Source organism: Eurytemora carolleeae, unplaced genomic scaffold, assembly GCF_000591075.1.
Source record: "Eurytemora carolleeae unplaced genomic scaffold, Eaff_2.0 scaffold1685, whole genome shotgun sequence".
Classification (NCBI taxonomy): Eukaryota; Metazoa; Arthropoda; class Copepoda; order Calanoida; family Temoridae; genus Eurytemora; species Eurytemora carolleeae.
The window spans coordinates 6,899-28,571 of record NW_019397571.1 but is presented as its reverse complement, the minus strand read 5'-3'; the positions used below and the strand labels follow the sequence as shown (position 1 = coordinate 28,571).

The 21,673-nt window shown below is 32.1% G+C and overlaps 1 protein-coding gene across 1 annotated transcript; it reads left to right on the top strand.

Annotated features, from left to right (window-relative positions):
* Nucleotides 1-7,992: 7,992 nt before the first annotated feature.
* LOC111714976 (low-density lipoprotein receptor-related protein 2) lies at nucleotides 7,993-20,944 on the top strand. The gene is made up of 14 exons (XM_023490203.1): nucleotides 7,993-8,110; nucleotides 8,201-8,293; nucleotides 8,953-9,058; nucleotides 9,821-9,921; nucleotides 10,502-10,606; nucleotides 12,283-12,344; nucleotides 12,906-12,948; nucleotides 14,497-14,582; nucleotides 15,828-15,947; nucleotides 17,257-17,316; nucleotides 17,617-17,698; nucleotides 17,800-17,882; nucleotides 19,442-19,529; nucleotides 20,604-20,944. Exons 1-14 carry the CDS (start codon nucleotides 8,021-8,023, stop codon nucleotides 20,646-20,648), a joined length of 1,164 nt encoding a protein of 387 aa, XP_023345971.1. The 5' UTR covers nucleotides 7,993-8,020; the 3' UTR covers nucleotides 20,649-20,944.
* The last annotated feature ends 729 nt before the right edge of the window (nucleotides 20,945-21,673 follow it).

The following is a 21,673-nucleotide window of genomic DNA, read 5'->3' as shown; positions in this document are numbered from 1 at the left end:
TTGATCAAGGATTAATAGTTTATGTTGTGTTGATGTTTGATCAAGGATTGTAGTTTATGTTGTGTTGATGTTTGATCAAGGATTGATAGTTTAGGTTGTGTTGATGTTTGATCAAGGATTGACAGGGTTGTGTTGATGTTTGATCAAGGATTGACGGTGAACTACGTATTCTCTTTCTTCTCTTTATACCAGCAACAGGAGGCCGGATACACACAAATCTTACCGGACAAGGATTGGCGGAGATTCAACCATATTCACGGAGATTGAGAAATATTCATGGAGAAGATATTTAAGGAGATTAAAGAACTAGTAGATTAATGGAGGTTTGAGGGTAATTACGTAAAAATCATGGAGCTCTAATGATTATTCATTTAAGCAAGAATATAAGAAAAAATGTAAGTTCTTTTTAACAATTTTTTTGAATTTTTTTTAAAAAGGTTGTTAAAAAAGATAAACAAAATTATTTTAAAAGTATTACAGTATTCCTATTTTTCCCACTTTAGGATTCTTGGGGCCCCTAGACACTCCCCCTGGGGGGGGGGGGAGGAGGGGGAAAGTTCAATTCGTAGAGATATCTGGAAATTTGAGGAAAGGAATTAAGTCTTTGCCTCAAACTTCAACTTTCGAACTCCTATATTTGTGCAATCTGATGATGTAAACCATTAATATTTTAAACTCAGATATCTCAAACTATCAAATAATGTAAGGTCTACGACATTGGGTTGCACAGATAAAGGGATTAGGAAATCAGAGTTTGCAGATCTGTTGGTCTCACTCATGTATTTAATATTGCAAAGACGACCTGTTGCAGTCAATACTTTTATCATCCTAAATAGGATACTCTGCTTAAGAGAAAAAATTAGAACTCAACAATTCGTAATACGATAAATTTTTCTCAAATAATTGAAGCCTCGTGTAAATATAAATATCTTTTTGAAACCTCATTTAATTTGTTGCAATCAACGAGGTTATCCATTGTAAAATTTGACTTGGGTTGGATTAAAGACGTAAAATAATTGTAAATTTCACTTGTTTGTGAACTATATACTGATATCATTTATTCAATCCATATACAACTTTTGGTAGAACACGTGAGAGGTAGATATACTCTTTCAGAGGTCACCTTCAACCTGGCTAGTTTCTAATATTGTTACAATGCTTTACTCAATCTTTCAGTAAATCCTTAAAAGTTTTAAATAAAATGAGGTAAGTAACATTGGTCTATTTCTTAATGCATCTACTCAACAATCGAACCCAGGAATCAGGGATTGATAGTTTAGGTTATGTTGATGTTTGATCAAGGATTGACAGGGTTGTGTTGATGTTTGATCAAGGATTGATAGTTTAGGTTGTGTTGATGTTTGATCAAGGATTGACAGTTTCAGTAAATCCTTAAAAGTTTTAAATAAAATGAGGTAAGTAACATTGGTCTATTTCTTAATGCATCTACTCAACAATCGAACCCAGGAATCAGGACCCTGAATATAATGGAAACCAGGACACTGAATATAATAGAAACCAGGACACTGAATATAATAGAAACCAGGACACTGAATATAATGGAAACCAGGAACCTGAATATAATAGAAATCAGGACCCTTGATATAATAGAAACCAGGACCCTGGATATAATGGAACCCAGGAATCAGGATCCTGAATAAAATGGAAACCAGGACCCTGAATATAATAGAAACCAGGACACTGTATATATTGGAAACCAGGACCCTGAATATAATGGAAACTAGGACAGCAGTATCAACTCCACTAGCCAGAGATAATGTTGAATGATTGTTTTCTGTAAAATCTAAACATAATTTTAAATATATTCATGTTTACAATCACATAGATTTTAGTTATTCAAATCTTCAGCTTTTTAATATACTGACAAGTAAGATATGTGGCATCGAGAACACTAAGCTACTTTGCTGTTACTTTAGTGTTAAAATTCTAATCATATTTCAGAATGATGTAGAGTGGAAAAATAACATTATCTTGTCATGTCAACTGAGAAACGTGTTTTCAAGCCTTTAATTAAAATTCTAATCATATTTCAGAATGATGTAGAGTGGAAAAATAACATTATCTTGTCATGTCAACTCAGAAACGTGTTTTCAAGCCTTTAATTAAAATTCTAATCATATTTCAGAATGATGTAGAGTGGAAAAATAACATTATCTTGTCATGTCAACTCAGAAACGTGTTTTCAAGCCTTTAATTAAGATTTTAATACTTAACTGCTCAGCTTCTCAGTAAATAGTCATCTCTGAACAATTTAATTTCAATTTTTGATAAATCGAATTTGTCTGGAAAAGTTTTGTTATTTAGATCTGTCAAACATTTATACAGGGTTACCCACAAAGAAAAAGACGTTACTGACTGCCTAATATTCCTTAGATTTGAAGAATGAAAAAAGGATTTGGAAAAGACATATGAAAGTATATGAATGTGTAAGATAAGCGCAGATGCCTTAGAAGAAATCTTCACTTTGATGAAGATATGCAACTGTTTCATGGTTTTCTGATATTTTCAATCCAAGCTTCTGAAACCTTTCCTCTGGCAAGTTTTATTTAGATTTCCTTTGTTTACCTGAAAACTTGGCGAGAAAATTCTCAAAACTTAAACAAATTGTTTTTTGTTTCTTTGTTTCTTTACTTTGTTAAACTCGGTTTGAGTATAGTCTTTTAAAAATACACACCTCTCATAATTTCACTGTCTTAGAATTTGGAAGTGAAAAAGCACTTATCATTCACATTCTTTGTCATCGATTCAAACCTCATTTTTCAGCGACCTCTCTCTGATTCATTAATTTCTGTTCCTGGTTCAGCGGTAAATATTTTATTCCTATATCTTACAAGTAATCAGAACAAGGAGAGACTATTTATTTAAAACTATTTATGTAAACACATACAGGGTTACCCACAAAGATTGTAAAGACGACCCAAAACTCCAAAAATATGACGATTTGAGGCTTGATTTTTGGTTTCTGCATTCAATTGAGTATTTTGTTGGTTTTCTAAATGATTAAGCACAGTAATAAGCCTGTTTTGACCTACAAAGAATCCAAGAAAACGGACTATACAAATTTCGTACAATCGACTCTGAAGTCTCATCCTGTATATTTATATAAATATTCCACCTGAATCAAAATTAAATTCCAAAACTTAATTGGCAAATTATGCAGCCAGGGGCTTTCACGCGGGGGGGGGGGGGGGGTAGTTTTTATCGGATGCTTTGGCGAATTCAAATGTTCCTTGTTTCATTGATGATACAGCATCCATTTGTAGTAAAATGGGATTATTATCATTTAAATCTATTCTCAGCCAGGTGTAATCTTTCTTAAGGTTGGCAGTTTTGGTGTTTATTGTGCTTGTTGGTTTACTCTGATATTTATTTTTAAATTCTTTATTATTTTAAGTATATACTAGATATATAGATAGATTTCTTAAGTGCAGGTACATTACTTTTGCTTTAAATTCTAAAAACTTGAATGTTGAAATCTGAACCTAAAATGTGGAGTTTGTAAAAACAATTATCAATAATCTTTTGCTTTTGTATTTTTATAGGAATTGCAGGATGGAATAATAATAATATATGAATAATGGAATAAAAGATGTGATTAATTGGATATTAAATAAAATTATGTTTTTTGTGAATAAAGATAGGAATAGAACTGATAAAAAGGGAAACTTGAAACCTAAAAAGGCATTCAGTTGAAGACTTGGGACAAGTCAAGAAGATTTTTAAGAACCACCCCTTTTCATCAGTTCTTCCTTAGAATTAACCCATTCCTTGTTTATATTCTAACAAGAATTTGAGGATAGAGAAATCTGACAGTAGTGTTATATTTGGTCCGAACACTACACATTGTCTGATATAACCCATCGCAGTTCACAAATAAAAACTACCGTTTTAAGTTGTACTTTTTTATCAATTATTAGATTTCCTAATGTACAAGGTTACCCACAAAGGATGAGACTGTAAAGACGACTAGAAACTCTGAAAATATGACGATCCTAAGGTTAAATTAAGCCTTCTTCCTTGGATTTAGTAGTTTCATGGCATATAATGATTTGGCAAAGAAAGTTTACAATTTCAGGGATTCGTGAATATAAGGAAACATAAATAAAGGAATTGAGTCTTTGCCACTAACTCTGATTTTCTGATCACTATATCTTTGGAACAAAATGTTTCATACCTTAGATATTTCAAACTATGAATTCTGTTAGATCAAATAATCTAAGTTTGAAATATCAAAGGTTTACAACATCGAATTCTAAAGATATTGAGGTTTAAATGTTTGATTTTGTTCCAAAGGCTCAATTCCTTTCGTCTTTGTGGGTAAACCTGTATCTATGATTTCCTAGTTTCTATTTTCAGAATTTACAAGACGACCTTCATTATAGACTGAGATCTTATAAGGGGCGGGGGGAATGGATAAACTGAGGCCGTAATTAAAAATTATTGATAAGAGAGAGGGGGGGGGGCTTTCTGCCACAGTAAAAAAGAACTAACTTCACCTTAAATTTGATCTTAAAGTGGAAATAGGGGGGGGGGGGGGAAGNAAGGATAAGGATGTTGATTAAGATGAGAAGGAAAAGGATGTTGATTAAAATGAGAAGGATAAGGATGTTGATTAGAGGATTACAAGGATAAGGATGTTGATTAAGATAAGAAGGATAAGGATGTTGATTAAGATAAGAAGGATACGGATGTTGATTAGGATGAGAAGGATAAGGATGTTGATTAAAATGAGAAGGAAAAGGATGTTGATTAAAATGAGAAGGATAAGGATGTTGATTAGAGGATTAGAAGGATAAGGATATTGATTAAGATATGAAGGATAAGGATGTTGATTAAGATGAGAAGGAAAAGGATGTTGATTAAGATGAAAAGGATAAGGATGTTGATTAAAATGAGAAGGATAAGTATGTTGATTAAGATGAGAAGGATAAGGATGTTGATTAAAATGAGAAGGATACGGATTTTGATTAAGATGAGAAGGATAAGGATGTTGATGAAAATGAGAAGGATAAGAATTTTGATTAAGATGAGAAGGATAAGAATGTAGATTAAGATGAGAAGGATAAGGATGTTGATTAAGATGAGAAGGATTAGGATGTTGATTAAAATGAGAAGGATACGGATTTTGATTAAGATGAGAAGGATAAGGATGTTGATGAAAATGAGAAGGATACGAATTTTGATTAAGATGAGAAGGATAAGAATGTTGATTAAACTGAGAAGGATAAGGATTTTGATTAAGATGAGAAGGATAAGGATGTTGATTAAAATGAGAAGGATAAGAATGTTGATTAAAATGAGTAGGATAATGATTTTGATTAAGATGAGAAGGATAAGAATGTTGATTAAGATGAGAAGGATAAGGATGTTGATTAAGATGAGAAGGATTAGGATGTTGATTAAAATGAGAAGGATTAAGATGTTGATTAAGATGAGAAATGAGGATAAAGATAATGCAGAGGTTAAATGTGTGGATGAAGATGAGGTATAAGCAGGAGAAGGATAAGAATGAAGATAAAGATAAGGGTTTATAAAGTGAGAAAAAGAGGAGGTTGCCTGGAACTAGGCCCACAGCCGAGGCTCAGTATTGATTCAAGCAGTTCAAACTTCAACACAAAATCTCAGCAGAAGAATATCATAACACTGTAATATTGACATATCAAAACATCAATATTTAACTACAGGTCACTGTAAACATCAAATATTCAACTACAGTCCACTGTAAACATATTCTACTACAGTTCAATGTTAACATCAAATATTCAACTACAGGTCACTGTAAAAATCAAATAGTCAACTACAGGTCACTGTTAACATCAAATATTCAACTACAGGTCACTGTAAACATCAAATATTCAACTACAGGTCACTGTTAACATCAAATATTCAACTGCAGGTCACTGTGAACATCAAATATTCAACTACAGTTCACAGTGAACATCAAATATTCAACTACAAGCCACTGTAAACATCAAATATTCAACTACAGGTCACTGTTAACATCAATATTAAACTACAGGTCACTGTGAACATCAAATATTCAACTACAGGTCACTGTAAACATCAAATATTCAACTACAGGTCACTGTAAACATCAAATATTCAACTACAGTTCACTGTTAACATTAAATATTCAACTACAGTCCACTGTTAACATCAAATATTCAACTACAGTTCACTGTGAACATCAAATATTATAACTACAGTTCAATGTTAACATCAAATATTATAACTACAGTTCAATGTTAACATCAAATTTTTAACTACAGTTCACTGTTAACATCAAATATTTAACTACAGTTCACTGTTAACATCAAATATTCAACTACAGGTCACTGTAAACATCAAATATTCAACTACAGTTCACTGTTAACATTAAATATTCAACTACAGGTCACTGTGAACATCAAATATTCAACTACAGGTCACTGTTAACATTAAATATTCAACTACAGTTCACTGTTAACATCAATATTAAACTACAGGTCACTGTGAACATGAAATATTCAACTACAGTCCACTGTTAACATCAATATTAAACTGAAGGTCACTGTAAACATCAAATATTCAACTACAGTCCACTGTTAACATCAAATAGTCAACTACAGTTCGCCGTAAAAATCAAATATTCAACTACTGTTCACTGTTAACATCAAATATTCAATTACAGTTCACTGTTAACATCAAATATACAACTACAGTTTACTGTTAACATCAAATATTCAACTACAGTTCACTGTTAACATCAAATATTCAACTACAGGTCACCTTTAACATCAAATATTCATCTACAGGTCACTGTTAACATCAAATATTCATCTACAGGTCACTGTTAACATCAAATATTAAACTACAGTTTACTGTTAACATCAAATATTCAACTACAAGTCACTGTGAACATCAAATATTTAACTACAGGTCACTGTAAACATATTCAACTACAGTTCACTGTTAACATCAAACATTCATCTACAGGTCACTGTTAACATCAAATATTAAACTACAGTTTACTGTTAACATCAAATATTCAACTACAGGTCACTGTTAACATCAAATATTTAACTGCAGGTCACTGTAAACATCAAATATTCAACTACACGTCACTGTAAACATCAAATATTCAACTACAGTCCACTGTTATCATCAAATAGTCAACTGCAGTTCACTGTCAACATCAAATATTCAACTACAGTTCACTGTTAACATCAAATATTCAACTACAGTTCACTGTTAACATCAAATATTCAACTACAGTTCACTGTTAACATCAAATATTCAACTACAGTTCACTGTTAACATCAAATATTCAACTAAAGTTCACTGTTAACATCAAATATTCAACTACAGGTCACTGTACACATCAAATATTTAACTAAAGTTCACTGTCAACATCAAATATTCAACTACAGTTTACTATTAACATCAAATATTCAACTACAGTTCACTGTTAACATCAAATATTCAACTACAGGTCACTGTAAACATCAAATATTCAACTAAAGTTCACTGTTAATATCAAATATTCAACTACAGTTTACTGTTACCATCAAATATTATAATCACAGGTCACTGTTGCCATCAGGTATTCAACTACAGTTCAATGTTAACATCAAATATTTAACTACAGTTCACTGTTAACTTCAAATATAATAATCACAGGACACTGTAGACATATTTAACTAAACTTCACTGTTAACATCAAATATTTAACTATATTTCACTGTTAACATCAAATATTATAACTTCAGTTCAATGTAAATATCAAATATTCAAATATATTGTACTATAAACATCAAATATTAAAGTATATTGCACTATAAACATCAAATACTCAATTATCTAGGTGAGTAGGTGTACAAGGTCAGTAAAAAAACACGGATTATCGATGTATTTGACAAAATTTTCAAGAATCACAAAGAACTAGATAAAGCATCAAATATTAAACATTAATGTTTACCCCTGTACAGTGTACATTCCAGATGATCTATACAAGAAAAGAATGGTTTTGATTCTCCTGATCCTGTTCCTACCATGGATGGAAGGGTTAAACCAAAACCAAGAAATATATCTGCAAAATTGTCCTTCTCAGGTAATAATGTTCCAAAATTCAATTTTCGTTTAAAAATTTGATAAAATTTAGATTTTCTGAGATTACAAATTTTTAAATACACTGTTTAAGAATGTGAGCCTGCCCTGTACTCCAGCTCAGATTGATGAATTTATTAGTTCACAACTCAAGGATGATTTAGATATTCATGCAGTTCTATCCAAGGTAAAACATGTATAAATTTATAATTTGAGATCAAATATTGATTTGAGTTCCAAGGCGCTGTAAAAAGTATTGCATTAATTATATGAGTTAAGGCGGGAGTCAGAAACTTAAAAGAATCGAGTTTTTGTCAAAAACTCTAATTATCTTATTCTTATATCTTTGCATTTCAATGTCCGAACTTAGATATTTCAAGCTGTGACTCATTTTAGATCAAATAATGATAGTTTGAAATATCAAAGGCGTACACCATCTGGTTGCAAAGATAAAGCGATTGCAAAATCAGAATTTGTGGCAAAAAATCAGTTCCTTTGCTTCCAGAATTACACTTTGTAAAACTTTTTTATTTGAAACAAAATTATTCATAATATAAAATCTTTAAATCAATTGTTCACAACTTTTTAAGGCTGGGTAATGTTCCATACACGAAAGACAGTTTGGGAAACCTAGCGGAAAATTCCGTTAACGAACCCGGAAAAACATTTGATTTGTAAACATTAAAGAAAGAAAAGATCTGTTCATGGAAAAACTCATTTTCAAAAGTGGACATGGATAACTCATTCAATCATGACATTCAACGCCTTTAAATTTACCGTAGTGAATCGAACATGCTACTTTAGAGATAGAGATATCCTTGAAATAACGTATATATTCTCTTGAAGGTTTATATCCCTGGAGTATGCTACCATGAAAGAACTAAATACTGCCCTACAGAGCTCATCAGCTGTAACAATTCTTTCAACCACGGATACAACTTTAGTATAAAAGGTAATTTTTTACAATTTAAATATACAACCAAGATTTTACGACAATTCGTTTACCGTAAACAGTGACTATTTTAGCTTTTAATTTTTTTTTCAAACCGCTATTTTCTTTGTACATCATAAAACTATAATTAGCGGTTTTTTTTGTTGTCATTGGTGAATTAAAAAAATATTTGTATTATATTAATTAGAAAAACGTTAGAAAAACTAGTCAATTTTTTGTTATCTTTTAAGAATTTCCAAACCGAAATTTTTAGATTCAGACCAGCCAATACACTTCCCTTGGGGGTCAGGTGTGTTACGTTACCACAATAATTTTAGCCTGATCTGATTTATCTTTCGACTTTTGTAGAATACAAACAAACAAACTTAAGTTAAACATTATTATATGTAGATATAATGCTAGGGTGGTGTATGGACTGCTAGGATAAAATTTAATAATATTCAGACCAAAAAATCATTTCCTGGATTTTCAAACATAGCTAAAAAATAAAAAAGGAAAATTATTGTCTTGTTATTTTTCAATAATCTAAAAAACAAAAACATTTAAATTTGGCGTGTGATGACACATAGAATTTGCAACCAACGGAATACACCATATAAAAACGTTGTTTGTTTGTTGTCAAAAACCTAATTTAAACATTGAAACATAAGAATGGGGGCTCAGAATTCTGTTAAAAAAATGAGAAATGTTCACCTGGTATATTTTCACTTAAAAATAAAAGAATAAATGGGACTAATATTTCATAATTGGTTTTGTGTTTAGGAGAATGTATCAGTAAGCATGAGAAATGTTCTTTATTTCATTTAAAGGATTCCTGCCAAAACCTTGTTTGTAACCAGTCCCAGTATCTTTGCCATCCCAAGGTTTGTAAGGAGGGCCGGTGACGGGGACTTTTCATTTTTGGATAAAACTGATTTTTGATCATAATAAATAAATAAACTAATAAGAAATAAAATCTAAATCTAAAAAATACTAGAATCTGTTTATCTTTGTAATTTTATTCTGTCTGTTTGATTCAGTAATTAAGGATAACGGGTTCAACACAAATAAAATCGATTATTAATTTTCTTTAAGTCATCGAAAAAAATAACAGAATACGATTACAATTGTCGAAGAAATTAGGTCCTAAGAAATTCAAGATTACGACTTAAAAATGGCTGTGTTGGTTGGTTGTTGGAAGGATGTTGATTAAAATGAGAAGGATAAGGATGTTGATTAGAGGATTAGAAGGATACATTATCTTGTCATGTCAACTCAGAAACGTGTTTTCAAGCCTTTAATTAAAATTCTAATCATATTTCAGAATGATGTAGAGTGGAAAAATAACATTATCTTGTCATGTCAACTTACACAACAAATTTATTTTTATACCAAACTCTTTTAAATGCACCGTTGGTAAATGATTGTAGCTGCCATATTATAAACTGTCTATTTACCGTATAGGGCTGTATACCACTTAATGCATTGTGCAATGGAAGATGCCTCCCTCTGAAAAAAATCAAATCTTCCCTCCATCAGCCTTCAAATACAAGTACAAAAATATCCCAGGTACCCAGTACACATATATCCCAAGTACCCAGTGCACATATATCCCAGGTACCCAGTACACATATATCCTAGGTACCCAGTACACATATATCCCAGGTACCCAGTACACATATGTCCCAGGTAACCAGTACACATATATTCCAGGTACCCATTAAACACATATCACAGGTACCCAGTACACAGATATCCCAGGTACCCAGTACACAGATATCCCAAGTACCCAGTACACATATATTGCAGGTACCCAGTAAACATATATTCCAGGTGCCCAGTACAAATATATCCCAGGTACCCAGTACAAATGTATTCCAGGTACGCAGTACAAACATATACCCAATACACAGATATCCCAGGTAACCAGTACACATATATCCCAGGTACCCAGTGCACATATACCAGGTAACCAGTACACATATATCCCAGGTACCCAGTGCACATATACCAGGTAACCAGTAAACACATATCCCAGGTACCCAGTAAACATATATCCCAGGTACCCAGTACACATATATCCCAGGTACCCAGTAAACATATATCCCAGGTACCCATTAAACATATATCCCAGGTACCCAGTACACATATATCCCAGGTACCCAGTACACATATATCCCAGGTACCCAGTACACATATATCCCAGATACCCAGTACACATATATCCCAGGTACCCAGTAAACATATATCCCAGGTACCCATTAAACATATATCCCAGGTACCCAGTACACATATATCCCAGGTACCCAGTACACATATATCGCAGGTACCCAGTACACATATATCCCAGATACCCAGTACACATATATCCCAGGTACCCAGTACACTTATATCCCAGATACCCAGTACACATATATCTCAATTACCTAGTGCACATATATCTCAGGTACCCAGTACACATATACCCCAAGTACCCAGTGCACATATATCCCAGGTACCCAATACACAGATATCCCAGGTAACCAGTACACATATATCCCAGGTACCCAGTAAACAAATATCCCAGGTACCCAGTAAACATATATCCCAGGTACCCAGTGCACATATATCCCAGGTACCCAGTAAACATATATCCCAGGTACCCAGTACGCATATATCCCAGGTACCCAGTACACATATATCCCAGGTACCCAGTACACATATATCCCAGGTACCCAGTACACATATATCGCAGGTACCCAGTACACATATATCTCAAGTACCCAGTGCACATATATCTCATGGTACCCAGTACACATATATCCTGGGTACCAAGTACACATATATCCCAGGTACAGAGTACACATATATTCTAGGTACCCAGTATACATATATCCTAGGTACCAAGTACACAGATAACCCAGGTACCCAGCACACACATATATCACAGGTACCCAGTACACATATATCCCAGGTACCCAGTACACATATATCCCAGATACCCAGTACACAAACATCCCAGGTACCCAGTACAAACATATACCAGGTACCCAGTACACATATATCCCAGGTACTCAGTGCACATATATCCCAGGTACCCAGTACACATATATCCCAGGTACCCAGTACACATATATCCCAGGTACCCAGTAAACATATATCCCAGGTACCCAGTACACATATATCCCAGTACTCAAAATAACAAATTTTGTATGCTCAGAATAATTTATCATAGGGTACTCATATTTATGATTTTTTGTTCACAGATTCATAAACATCCGGAATACTATGAAAGACGAATAAAGTGCGGAAATTCTTGTCTTTCAAGGTAAATAAATACTACCGGACATTTTGAGAAATAAAAAGAAAATTAGATTCAAATTCTAGACAAACTACTGGAAAACATGAGAACTTTGTAATATATATATATTTAAAATTTTCCAGATATTTAAAACTATAAAAATGATAGAAGTTAACCATTTCATACATTTAAAACAACTGCTTGTAAGATGTATAAAATTCTGTCAGTTCTCAATTTTATTCTGATAGTAAAGCATTAGTTTCTGAAGAAAAAATCCCGGTTTGTAACAGATGTTTTTATATTGGTAAAATATAAAATGTCTTAAAACAATGGTTGAACCATACATGCTTCTAAACAAACATACAAATTTGAAAGAAAACTTTTTATTGAATAACTTAAGTTTAGTTTAGTTTAGTTTAGTTTAGTTTAGCTTAGTTTAGTTTAGTTTAGTTTAATTTAGTTTAGTTTAGTTTAGTTCAGTTTAGTTTAGTTTAGTTTAGTCTAGTTTAGTTTAGTTTAGTTTAATTTAGTTTAGTTTAGTTTAGTTTAGTTTAGTTTAGTTTATATATAACTAATTGTATTGTATAGAGATGAATCCAAGAATCTGTATGACTGTGGAGGGGAATGCAAGGTGACTTTTAAAAGAAAAACGCTGTCAAAGGGACTGTCTGGATAAACAATGCTTAAAGGGACTGTCTGGATAAAAGCTGCCTAAAGGGACTGTCTGAATAAACGATGCTTAAAGGGACTGTCTGGATAAACGCTGCTTAAAGGGACTGTCTGAATAAAAGCTGCTTAAAGGGACTGTCTGGATAAAAGCTGCTTAAAGGGACTGTCTGGATATACGCTGCTTAAAGAGACTGTCTGGATAAATGCTGCTTAAAGGGACTGTCTGGATAAAAGCTGCTTAAAGGAACTGTCTGGATAAACAATGCTTAAAGGGACTGTCTGGATAAAAGCTGCTTAAAGGGACTGTTTGGATAAAAGCTGCTTAAAGGGACTGTCTGGATATACGCTGCTTAAAGAGACTGTCTGGATAAACACTGCTTAAAGGGACTGTCTGGATAAAAGCTGCTTAAAGGAACTGTCTGGATAAACAAGGCTTAAAGGCACTGTCTGGATAAAAGCTGCTTAAAGAGACTATCTGTATAAAAGCTGCTTAAAGGGACTATCTGGATATACGTTGCTTAATGGGACTGTCTGGATAAACGATGCTTAAAGGGACTGTCTGGATTAACGCTGCTTAAAGGGACTGTCCGGATAAAAGCTGCTTAAAGGGACTGTCTGGATATACGCTGCTTAAAGAGACTGTCTGGATAAAAGCTGCTTAAAGAGACTGTCTGGATAAAAGGTGCTTAAAGAGACTATCTGTATAATAACTACATAAAGGGACTATCTGGATATACGTTGCATAAAGGGACTGTCTTGGATAAACGATGCTTAAAGGGACTGTCTGGATTAACGCTGCTTATAGGGACTGTCCGGATAAAAGCTGCTTAAAGGGACTGTCTGGATATACGCTGCTTAAAGAGACTGTCTGGATAAACGCTGCTTAAAGGGACTGTCTGGATAAAAGCTGCTTAAAGGGACTGTCTGGATAAACNAATTTCTGATCGGGTCATTGTGTACAGTGGCTGTACAATAAGAAGTCTAAAATTCCAGATGCCCCCTCTATTACTAATATCTCGATGTTTATAACGGTATCTTTTAAACATTTATCTGATCAATAATGAGAAAGGTATTGTTGTTGTTTTTTTATCTTGAAAAGTGATAAAGTCTAACAATTTCTTCTAACAATTTCTTCCTTTGCTTCTGAAGAACAAATGCATTAATGCTCAAGTAACTTTCTAATGAAACCGTAATTGAAAATAACCATGATTAAAAAGTAAGATGATGGCTATATCATGCATTTTAAATCAGGCAAAACTTTGATTGGTACCATTGTGAATGAAACAATTGATAACTGGAGAGCCACTTAAATTACGCCTTACAGTTCACTCACCTTTTATAAGGCATCACTCAGTATGGGTCTTTAACATTATTTCGTCTGATAAATTTCTACTAATGGAGCAATGTAAACAAACTTTTTTTATTATCCCAAGAATAGTGAAGCAGGTCAACTAGTCGTAAAAAGTTCAACTACTTCTTCATTAAATTTTTTTTAGTTATTAATTTTCAGAATAAATCAGAGCCATGTAGAGATCCTGGAGAGAATATTTGTCCTCAACATTATATACTTTGTGGAGCTGATACATGCATAGATAAGTAAGCAGATACATAAATAGATAAGTAAGCTGATACATGCATAGATAAGTAAGCAGCTACATGCATAGATAAGTAAGCATATACATGCATAGATAAGTAAGCAGATACATACGTAGATAAGTAAGCAGATACATGCATAGATAAGTAAGCTGATACATGCATAGCAAGATTAGTAAGCAGATACATGCTTAGATAAGTAAGCTGATTCATGCATAGATAAGTAAGCTGATACATGCATAGATAAGTAAGCTGATACATGCATAGATAAGTAAACAGATACATGCGTAGATAAGTAAGCATATACATGCATATATAAGTAAGCATATGAATGCATAGATAAATAAACAGATACATGCATAGATAAGGAAGCTGATACATGCATAGCCAAGTAAGCATATACATGCATAGATAAGTAAGCAGATACATGCATAGATAAAATAAGCAGATACATGCTTAGATAAGTAAGCAGATACATGCATAGATAAGTAAGCATATACATGCATAGATAAGTAAGCAGATACATGCTTAGATAAGTAAGCATATAAATGCATAGATAAGTAAGCAGATACATGCTTAGATAAGTAAGCTAATACTTGCGTAGATAAGTAAGCATATACATACATAGATAAGTAAGCTGATACATGCATAGATAAGTAAGCGTATACATGCATAGATTAGTAAGCATATACATGCATAGATAAGTAAGCATATACATGCATAGATAAGTAAGCAGATACATGCATAGATAAGGAAGATGATACATGCATAGATAAGTAAGCATATAAATGCATAGATAAGTAAGCAGATACAAGCTTAGATAAGTAAGCTGATACATGCGTAGATAAGTAAGCATATACATACATAGATAAGTAAGCGTATACATGCATAGATAAGTAAGCATATACATGCATAGATAAGTAAGCATATACATGTATAGATAAGTAAGCATATACATGCATAGATACGTAAGCAGATACATGCATAGATAAGTAAGCAGATACATACATAGATAAGAAAGCTGATACATGCATAGATAAGTAAGCAAATACATGTATAGATAAGTAAGCATATAAATGCATAGATAAATAAGCAGATACATGCATAGATAAGTAAGCGCGCAAATAAATGAATAGATAAGTAAGCATATACATGCATAGATAAGTAAGCAGATACATGTATAGACAGTTAAGAAAATACATGCATAGATAAGTAAGAAGGGATTATAAGCATCTAACGAATATCTAGGTTTGAGCATGGCAGAGTTCTAGAAAAAACTGGGTTTCCAGAATATTTTTCTTGTTCTGGAGTTTGTACACCAGCATCCAAACCTTGTAGAGAAAATAATACACTGCACTGCCAGAACGGGTAAATAATAAATACAGAATAAGACTTCAATGACGACTTTCCAGATTTGACTGTTTGAAGGTTTGGTTTTCTGGTCTGAAACAAATTTTTGAAAAAATCTTAAAGTCGTCTTTACAGTCTGAACATGTGTGGGTAACCCTGTGCACATATACATCATATATTATATATCTTACATTGAGAACTTAAAGTAAAATAAGAATTTTCAAAACAAATTTGTTAAAACACGTATAAATTCTCGTAAAAAATGCAATTGCGCATTTAATTGATTGATTGATTTTAAAAATACATCACAAACTTAAAGAGACCTTTTCTTATTTTAAGTTTATAAACAACAGTAAGTTTAACTTTAAGTTTTAACTTCCAACTAAAAAATACTTGTGTTGTCGACAGGGTTTTTATTTTTAATAAAACATTTTATTATGTTTCAGCAGCAATAAAGCATTTCATTTTGAAATATATTACACGGTTAAAGAGCGGGATAAAATGTGAAAATTCTTCAATAAAAGTAATTTACATTGTACAACTCACAAAGAGATGTTATTGCCAAGAATAAATTCACAGACTTTATGAAAAATGTTGAATTATATGAACATGTACAGTTGTACACCTATAGTAGGAACATGTACAGTTGTACACCTATAGTAGGAACCAGAATAATGTTGAATTATATGAACATGTACAGTTGTACACCTATAGTTGGAACCAGAATAATGTTGAATTATATGAACATGTACAGTTGTACACCTATAGTAGGAACAAGAATAATGTTGAATTATATGAACATGTACAGTTGTACACCTATAGTAGGAACCAGAATAATGTTGAATTATATGAACATGTACAGTTGTACACCTATAGTAGGAACAAGAATAATTGTCGGATTAATTCTTTCTTTTACTTATGAAATGTTTCGAAGGAATTTGTAATTTGCAATTGTTGCCGCTTATATATCTCCATAGAAACGTTATTTAAAAAATTTAGCATGTTTTTAGCAAAGAGTTTTTTAAATTAAAACTTTACTTAACTCTACAAATTGAATGCAAAAATATTCTAAAGTATTTGCTGTTTTCTGGTTTAAACATGTCAAATTGCCCAAAAATGAGAAAATTCCCACTTCGTTGCGTCAAATTTTGAGGAAAATTTTTTAATTGCGTATAAAAAGCAAAAGTCTTCCATGCCTCGTGAATAGTTTAAACTATTGTGATCATTAACTCATTTTGCATTTATTCAATAGAATTATTTGATTGCACTGATTTTGGCGTAAAATCATAATATTTTTTTTTCATCAAAATAACTTGTCGAATTCTAGATATTGGATGTGTAAAGGGAAAGAGGAATGTATTCTTCAGGAAGAAATAGGCCGTGAAGGGTAGGTTTATATCCGGTTTATATCGTAGTAAAAAGCGAAATATTTGGCAAACCTTTCCCTGATGTAAAATCAATATCTCTGAACCTTTTCTCTCATTGTTTTCGATATATAAACAGGGTGGCGGTGCCCGAAAAAAAATCCCCGTGAAACTTTAGTCTTTTACTACATTCAATAATAATTAAAAAGGTTCTGTTTGGTTTACCCAGCTCTATATATATCTCTAGTTCTGATTGGTTTACCCAGCTCTATATATATATCTCTAGTTCTGTTTGGTTTACCCAGCTCTATATATATATCTAGTTCTGTTTGGTTTACCCAGCTCTGCGATGGAATCCCTCAGTGTAAGGACGGTTCTGATGAATCAGCTTCCCAATGCTTTAAGGTAAGATAAATTGTCACTTCCCCCCATTCCCAATTCCCTGTTCATGATAATATCTTTTATCCTTTATTTTATCTTATGTCGTCTAAACTATCTGTTTTCAGGTTTACAGTCTTCAAATATCAATAACATGTGCTCTACTCTTCTTTCTTCTGCCTTCTCTTGCCTTTTTCATCTGTTATTACAGGTCAAACTAACATTATGTAATCTAGTATTACAGGTCAAACTAACATTATGTAATATAGTATTAAAGGTCAAACTAACATTATGTAATATAGTATTGAAGGTCAAACTAACATTATGTAATCTAGTATTACAGGTCAAACTAACATTATGTAATCTAGTATTACAGGTCAAACTAACATTATGTAATCTAGTAGTACAGGTCAAAGTAACATTATGTAATCTAGTATTACAGGTCAAACTAACATTATGTAATCTAGTATTACAGGTCAAACTAACATTATGTAATCTAGTATTACAGGTCAAACTAAAATTATGTAATCTAGTATTACAGGTCAAACTAACATTATGTAATCTAGTATTACAGCTCAAACTAACATTAGGTAATCTAGTATTACAGGTCAAACTAACATTATGTAATCTAAAATAATACTATTTCTCTGCAATATCTTTCTTAATATAATATTAGATTACTTAATTCAAATAATTCAATTTCTTTGTAATTTTTTTTTCTATGCCATATCTTTTACATATGCTACTCCAGGTCCAAATTACATTTATTAATTCAAAATATTTCAATTTCATTGCAATTTCTTTTTCATTAAAGCCTACAGGAAAAACAACATTTAATTTGAAATATTTCAATTTCTCTGCAATATCTTTTTCATATGTTATTACAGGTCAAAATAACATTAACTAATTCATAATAATCCAATATCTATGGAATATCTTTTTCATTTGTTATTACAGGTCAAAACAACATTAACTAATTCAAAATAATTCAATATCTATGGAATATCTTTTTCATATGTTAGTACAGTTCAAAATGACATTAATTAATTCAAAATAATTCAATATCTATGGAATATCTTTTTCATTTGTTATTACAGGTCAAAATAGCATTCATTAATTCAAAATAATTCAATATCTGTGGAATATCATTTTCATATGTTATTACAGGTCAAAATAACATTAATTAATTCAAAATAATTCAATATCTATGGAATATCTTTTTCATTTGTTATTACAGGTCAAAATAACATTAATTAATTCAAAATAATTCAATATCTATGTAATCTATGGAATATCTTTTTTATTTGTTATTACAGTTCAAAGTAACATTCATTAATTCAAAATAATTCAATATCTGTGGAATATCTTTTTCATATAATAGTACAAGTCAAAATAGCATTCTTTATTCAAAATTATTCAATTTCTATGCAATTCATTTTTCAAATATAACGTCCAAAGAACATTGAATAATTTTTAATTCATTAAGTTTCTTTGCAACATCTTTGCATATGCTTTTAAAGGTCAAAATAATTCCAAAAAGTCCAAGAAATTAATTCAATTTTCATGACATGTTTTCCCTTGCAATTTAAGGACTTAAAAATGCAATTTTCACATTTTGAGTTTTGTAAATCACATCTTAAAAAATTACATTCTGATGTGAAAAATTAAATGAACTGAATATGGTTTTCTTTGAAAATCAGAAAACTCTCCCAAACTTAAAAAAATGACTTTTTAATGAGATTTGAAATAAATGCCATATGCATTGTTTAGAAATCACTTGACTGTCTTGATCTCAAAACTCCGATCTGGAATCACACAACGAGATTCAGTACAGGATAAAAGTTATTTAGGAAATGAGGTAAAAATTCAACAATCATTTTATAAGAAATGTTGGGACTCTTATAATTTTGTATCCTTCCCGTAAACAACCATGATAATTTCCTCTTTTACTGCACACATTCTCTTTAAGGTTCAGGTTGGTACATTTCCCCTTTACTGCACACATTCTCTTTAAGGTTCAGGTTGGTACATTTCCCCTTTATTGCACAGATTCTCTTTAAGGTTCAGGTTGGTACATTTCCCCTTTAAACACTATGTTAAATATTCCCTCTGACTGCAACATCAAACTATAGAATCCAGATCATTTGCTTCGGTATTTGCTTTCTCATGCTTTGTTATAACAAGTAATCCTCCATTAAATACCTCTCTACCACCCTGTCCTCCCCCCCCCCCATCTTCCTCCATTTTCAATTTCCACTCACCCCTATCTCTCCCTCCCCTTCACCTCATCCATCTCGTCTCTCAATTCTCCTTATCCCCCCCCCTTTACGACTTTATTTGAAACCAATGAAACCCAACCTAGACATAGAATAAGTCACACCTGAACCCAGGATATACATTGATACCAATCCTTATGGTAAACTTACCTAAGAGATATAAATCATTCCATCAATTCCAGCAAATTAAAATGTCTTTTTAATCAGAAATACTTATGACCAATGTTATAATGCAAGGAAAGTTATTTTAGAGGTGTACACATCTTTTGTACTGCAGTGCACTGTCTCTGGGAGATATTGTAAACACAAGACGGATGTAGAAGCCTGACATGGAATCCATCTTTCACATAAAAGATCAATGAAATATTCTGGTCATTGGAAACTATTATGTGAATTATCAAAATTTTCAAAATTCAATACTCCTCGAATACTAAACGAACACTGATGCATCTATTCTTGTGTACAAATTCCTCCCATAAAGAACTGGTTTCAATATGTACGCAGAGAATACGCAAACGCAATTGCCTTTCCTTGTATTAAAACCTTGCTTATGAGGAAGATCGGTTTTGGCTGGTGGAAATACAGTTTGGTAAAGGTATTGTCTACATTATCTCCTTTACGCAAATTATATTGATTCTCACTTTTTTCTTGTTTAGGACGAGATGTTTTTACGAGGAGTAGCTCCAGAGGATGTTGATTAGTTGATTGACTAATTAATTAATTATTTTATTGTTATGGATTAGCTTCGAGTAAAAGCGTGTTACTTTTATTATATTATAGTCTTCATGCTTAGTCATCCTTTTCCACCAGAGTTTATAGAAATCCTTATACAGCTTTTACAGGGTGTTCAAATCATACATAGCAATTTTCTTCAAGAAGAACTCTAAACTTTGTGTACAGAACTTTTCTCAGTTTGCTGCAGAGCCCAAAACTTAAAACAGGGTATCGTAATGAAAACCAGTTTTAAAACCCGGGTTTCGCGAATGGGGTTAGGCAGTTTTGTGGATATCAATATTTTTTGTTGTGAAATATCATTTTATTTATTTTCTTCATAATCTCCACTTTTTAAATCTTTTAAATCAAAATCTACAATAATGCTTAGACCCCATAAAGGAAACTCGAGAGTTTCGTTCAACGATACTCTTTTAAATTTCGGGCTCAGTACAGTATGACAGTACATGCAATCAAAACACAAACAAACTCAAAACTCTGACAGTATTAACAAAAATTGTCTTTTTGGAAAACGTCTCTGTCAACCTTTCTGCTAATTTCTGTGTAAAAGAACTGATTACTCGCCACAAATTCTGATTTTGATGATTTGCTAATTTATTCTGGAAAAAGTGATAGTTTTGCAATCACAAACGTTTACAACATCAGATTGCAAATATAAATGGTTTAGATTATGGAGAGTAATCTGTTTCCCTTGTTTTATATTTACTTACAGCTTTTATTTCTCACATGGATAAAAAAATACTTTTTGGTGCTTTATAAACCTTATAACCGTCCTGTGCATAGGCGCAAATAGGAGTAGGGACAATGCTCGAAAAAGGAATTAAGGCAAATTCAAATTTTCTTATCTCTATATCGTTGCAACCTGATGGTTCATAACAACATTGGGTTGGATAGATAGAGGGATTAGAAAATGAGATTTTGTTACAAAGCTAAATTTCTTTAAAGTTTTCTATGTTTCTTTAAAGGGACTGCAAACATAATTTTAAGTGACCTC

Excerpts from the sequence above, each read along its gene's own strand:
- LOC111714976 (XM_023490203.1), top strand. The coding sequence starts at position 8,021 with ATGGTTTTGATTCTCCTGATCCTGTTCCTACCATGGATGGAAGGGTTA. Across the intron at positions 9,922-10,501 it reads AGTATCTTTGCCATCCCAAG|GGCTGTATACCACTTAATGC; the intron begins GTTTGTAAGGAG and ends TTTACCGTATAG. Across the intron at positions 15,948-17,256 it reads ACACTGCACTGCCAGAACGG|ATATTGGATGTGTAAAGGGA; the intron begins GTAAATAATAAA and ends GTCGAATTCTAG.